Source organism: Pteropus alecto, unplaced genomic scaffold, assembly GCF_000325575.1.
Source record: "Pteropus alecto unplaced genomic scaffold, ASM32557v1 scaffold21, whole genome shotgun sequence".
NCBI classification, from domain to species: Eukaryota; Metazoa; Chordata; class Mammalia; order Chiroptera; family Pteropodidae; genus Pteropus; species Pteropus alecto.
This window is the reverse complement of record NW_006436282.1, coordinates 28571020-28576366: the sequence shown is the minus strand read 5'-3', so window position 1 is coordinate 28576366 and position 5347 is coordinate 28571020. Positions and strand designations below refer to the sequence as shown.

Here is a 5347-nt window from a genome sequence, read left to right as displayed (position 1 = left end):
TTGAAGTGGTACATGAAAATGGACTCCATAGCTAAGGGGAGCTGTTTTGTAATCTAAAAACCTTACTGAATAGTATAATCGGACAGAGACCTCGCTATGACAATTCTGCAATTCTTGAAGTTTGGTTTCTGTTAGAATAATTAAGAAGGGATATATTTCTTGGATATGTCTTTGAAGGACCTAATAAACCCTAAGATACAGATATTTCTGGTTCTCAATTCATTCTACTTTCTTCAGACTGATTTTGAAACTGTTAGTCACGATATCCTTTTAAGGAAACTTATGAGGAACAAAAATATTTAAATGCAAAGTTCAAGTATTTCTTTTAAAAATTCAATTAGTCCAAAAAAAAATAGAACATCTGTCACATGGTAAAATAATTTCTTGCCAGTAACATGGGTTCTATACTTGAAGAAATTGTAAGTTGAAAATAATACATTCGTAGGGGGCTATATCTTAACCATATATACATATACTCTGTACTTGTTTTATATAAAAAGGCATGTTTCCTTAAGGATGGTGCTGTAAAATTGATTCAGAGTTGCTCGGAGGTTAAGTCGTAGGCGTTCCATCGAATACAAATGATACCGAGCCTGGTTGGTAGGAGATGCTGATGGCCGAGGGCCCGTGACTGCTCTGAGCGCACTGGCCCTGGCTTCTCTCTCCTTACTCCAGCCCCAGAAGGGGCCCTGAGGCTGTGCAGGCTCACTCACAACTGTTAGCTGAGCACTATTTGTTGGTTCTAAGAGTCTGGGCTGGAGTCAGGCAAAGAGAATTTGCAGATACATTAAATCTTGTGCGCTCCTGAATTTCCCTGAGACAGAAATGAACAGATTGATTTGTAATCATTTCTTTTCTTTAAAATATCATAATGGTTTATCTAAATGTGATCGTGATTATTTCTCCACAGGCTGGTACCGAGGATTTGCCTTAAAAAACCCGAATATCAAGGTAAAAAAAAAAGTTACTTCTAACCATAATTATGAGATTTTTAAAAAAAGTTATTTGACTTTATTTCATCATACAATTGAAATTACAGTTGGGATTCTTAGTTGAAATGCCACATGGCAATACGGATTTTCATAATTTTGGAAATTCCTTTGAACTTGGATTATAGTTAAAATATTCTATTCAAGTGATAATCCTATGTAGTTCTTGAAATTTGTACTGAGAAGACCGTAATAAGCTCATTATATATAAACAAAATCTTTCTGAAGTGTTAGTTTTGCAGAGGGTGAAATTAAAATTCAGGCAGGGGAAATACATATTCCAAAAGAAATATTGAATAGAGGTATTTAATCTCTAAGTTTTCTGTGGTATCATTTGTAAAATACTGGTTTGGAGAAAGAAGTTTATCTTAGCAGCGTGTTAAGTCTCATTGGGTTTGGGCAGCTGAAAACGTGGGCAAACCATATAATAAAGTTCTCGTCTTTCTGACCGGTCCAGACAGAAGCTAAGATTCATTTTCCCTTATATATTTATACAAATCGTCAGGAATTATAGAAGGAAGTAATATGATTTTTGTTTTACCTTTCATTTTTGTGGTTTATGATTTTGACACTAATCTTTACTAATGTCTATGTTTTTCTACTTTATTCTAATCTCCCCAGTTTTCACCCATATACTCCACATTCTCTAATATTTTCTTATATGTCATGTTCATTTTTTTTAGTTGAATTCTGGCTTTATTAGGATTGTAGATAAGAAATGATATAATTTCTCATTCTCAAAGTTTAATATAAGAGATCTAAACTCTCGCCTGCCTTTCTGCCTTTTCGCCTTTTTCTGGATCACAGAACTGTGTGTAATTACTTTATTTCATTTATTTTAGGTCATTTTGAAGGAGAGCCTGAGGGACCAAAGAATATACAAATTTAATTTTTTAATACTTTAGCCCTCATTTAAAGTTCTTTTCAGACATCTGTGAGGCACATGCACATGTAGCTTTAGTATTAATTATTCAATTAGAACATGTTTTAGAAAAAATCCATTAATGACTTGTTATTTCTGTCACTCATCTAATCTCAAATTCTGACTTTTTCTTATTAATTATAATTACTGTATTTGTTAATCCTACCATACTGAGACAAATATACATTTTGAAGAAAAAAGTTTTTTTAACCTATATGCCTATTTAATACTGTCATACATATAGAATTTTCTTATTAAATTTTATGTTATCCTTGGATCCACAGTGGTGATAATACATTCAAATGACATTTGTTTTCCTAAGTATTTAATTGAATTCGTCATTTGAGTACACATCAAAAATCATTCAGAGGACATTGTCATTTAATGGACGATAAAATTGATGCTCATTTTTTTTTTTTTTATGTCGTTTCTTCCAATTTCCCATTTAGAACAAAGGAACAGTTTCATGTCCTGCCTTTCCCCATAATAAAAAGCTTTAAGCCAGCCTGGCTCCTTTTGTTCAATTTTTGTTCATCGGAATGGAAGCCTGGTGATTAATTGCTGCTGTGTTTTCATTAAAGACCTTCTGGAACACATAATGCACGGGTTGTCTCCAAATTCACAGTGGTATTTTTTAAGTGTATATTTTTAAATACACACACGAATGTTTTAGAAGAAAAAAGAATCAAAATAAAAAGAACAACCTTCTTTCAAAACTATGCAGTAATTTAAAAAAAAATTTTATTCAATATAACATGCTTTCTATGGAGCATTCCCGACGTTTTTAAAATTTCTTATTCTTATAAGAATATATTTTGAATGAGATTTAATTTTTCGATTATTTTAGAGAATATATTTGTTAACCAGTGAAGAGTAGAAAAAGGGAAGAGATGAATCTGAGCTACAGTAGGTTTTAGCCCACACGACGTGGCGGAGGTGGCGTTTATCCGTGTTCCTGATGTCGTCGTGGCTGTATGGCTGTGTTTTGTACAGAGGATTTGTGGAGCCAACCACGCCTTCATCTCCGTGTTTTCTCTTCCAGGGTATCTTTCCTTCCAGCTACATTCACTTGAAAAATGCCTTCGTAAAGAACAAAGGGTAAGAAAAGAGCTGTATTAATAGCTGGAGGATTTGCACAGAACTGTTGCTTATTTCGAAATTTGAAAGGCTTAGTCATTGTCTTGAAAAATGAACCATAGAAAGCTATGCCATTGACTGTGCTGTTTGGTAAAGAATGATTACTCCAGAGCAGTTGGCGGAGAAAATTGAAGAACCGCGCGTGTGGGGCTAGACAGTTAAATAGTAGGATCCAGGGCCAGGGGGGTTTCCCACTGTCCCCAGATCACGGAATCAGCTTAATCTTAGGCAGAAGGAGTTGGTTTTCCTGGTTTCCTTGGTAGGGAAATATGGCAGTTAGACCTATCAAATGCTGAGTCATGCCTCAAACCCTAGGAATTTTCTAGATTCACCACTGATTATAAGCAGCTAAGTCTAACTCCTTCTCACGGGAGATAATACCATGTCTTTGTGTGACCAGTTCACAAAGCCATTATTATACTTCAGAGAACATTTCTGTGACAATTTTGGATTGATCTCCTTGATCACCTAGGATTTCTCATACATTTAAAAAGTTTTTTCCAGTCTGTCTTCAAAGAACTTGCAGTAGCTGTTGGGATCGCAGGTCTTTTAAATAAAATATCACAGGATAAAACCATAGAAGTTGCTTATATAAGTGATAACATGAGCAGATCAGTATAAAGGGGCCATGGATTTAGAACTAAACATTTGCTGCTAATGTCAAAAGGCATGTACATTTGGGTCATCGAATATTTTTGTTTTATGACAAAGGAAAGAATACAGGTTCAGCCATTTTCCCTCAAAAAAAAAAATAGACATTTATCTGAATTATGAAAGCACATTTTAAAGTATAGTAAATAAATGATATCTTTAAAATAGAATTTTAGTTAAAAAAATTCCAAGGATGCTATCGAAATAGATGATGCTTCCATCCACTTTCTGTAAAGGTCAGGTATTAAACCTCGATCAGCAAAATACCTTCTGCAGGTGGCTCAGAGTCTGTGGCATAGAGCGTTCCTGTGTGGGTAAAACTTAGAGTCTAGGAGATCCTGATACTATATGTCTCATGCGTCAGCTCCTTTAAGCAATGTTACTATTATTAGTAGTAGTAATAATAGTAATTACTCAAAACAGTAGTCGAAAGCATCATAATCCTAATCCTAATAATGACCACTGCTACCCTTTTAAGAAACGCATGTCCTTCAGTAATGTCATGGAGCTGTCATCCACCAGAAGTGAGTCAAGCAGAGTAATCGTCCTTCTGGAGTTCTCCCAGACTAGGTGTGACACTATCCCGCCCTCAAGTGAACCAGAGGACACTCCAGAAAATGCTTCAGCCATAGGCTTTCTCTTCTTTCTGCCCTCTGCCCCAGTGACCTGGGCTAGGTGACGTGGAGGCACCAGGGTCTCTGCCTGGTTCCTGTACGTGTCCCCCTGGGCAGACCTGTGCAGCCAGTCCTCCTTGCTGCCTTTGCCCCGAGCCCCACCCTGACTCCCTCAGTCTTCCAGAGCAAAGGGCCACCCAGCCCCACCTTACACTTGACCAAGGAAAAGACGCCAGCAAAGATGATGGCTCTCACCCACTGAAGGGCCCACCTCTCGAGGCGGACGGGGTGAGGGTAGGGACATAGTTTTAACTAAAGTACACACTTTCTTTCATTTCTGTTTTTGTCCTAGTACATAACTGTTTCACGTCTGGCCCCTACCCTGAGCCCCGAGGACAGTTGAATGGGGGTAAAGGTGACTCAAAATTTGGATAAGTTTAAGACTTGGTGGTGGGTTTTCCACCTGACACAGGGCATGATGAGCGTTATACTATAGGAGAACTTTGGGCTAGAACCAAAAGTTATTTGCTAAAAAAAAAAAAAAAAATTCAATTGTTGGAACTAAGACACTAGATTCCAGAGTGGTTAACTAGAAGCACAGCTGTGGCCTGAAACATCTGAGAACCAGCATTACCAGGCAGTGGCCTTCCCCGAGAGGAACCTCTTGGGGGATTTTGTTGTTACTTGTCTTATTTTAAGCGGATTAGCAGCCCGATGGCCCATCAGGATGACAGAGCTACAAGGTACATCTCAGAATAACTGAATGAAATATAATTTCAGGGGCAACTACTTAAGACAGACTGTTTGAACGTTGATTTTGGTTTTGGCATAATTAAGAGGAAACAGCTGCCTCCCTTAAAATGGCAATTCTGTGCTTCTTGAAAATTTACGTTTTAGATGAACAAACCCAGATCAACTTCTCGTAGACCGAACTGCCTATATGTTCTCTCCTGAGTCTTCAGAGGTCTGTAGGACTGGTGGGGGTCCTTAAATTAAATTATAGTTTGTGAGCAGTGAGGCCGCTTTTGTATTGT

At 37.3% G+C, this 5347-nt stretch overlaps 1 protein-coding gene across 1 annotated transcript in view; it reads left to right on the top strand.

The window, feature by feature from the left end:
* Positions 1–810: 810 nt before the first annotated feature.
* Positions 811–5347, top strand: part of DOCK4 (dedicator of cytokinesis 4) — a 194114-nt gene continuing 189577 nt past the window's right edge. Inside the window, exons 1-2 of the mRNA XM_025046816.1 lie at positions 811–951; positions 2954–3009. Of these exons, the coding sequence (XP_024902584.1) occupies positions 826–951; positions 2954–3009 (182 nt within the window). The 5' untranslated portion in view covers positions 811–825. The remainder of the gene's footprint in view (positions 952–2953; positions 3010–5347) is intronic.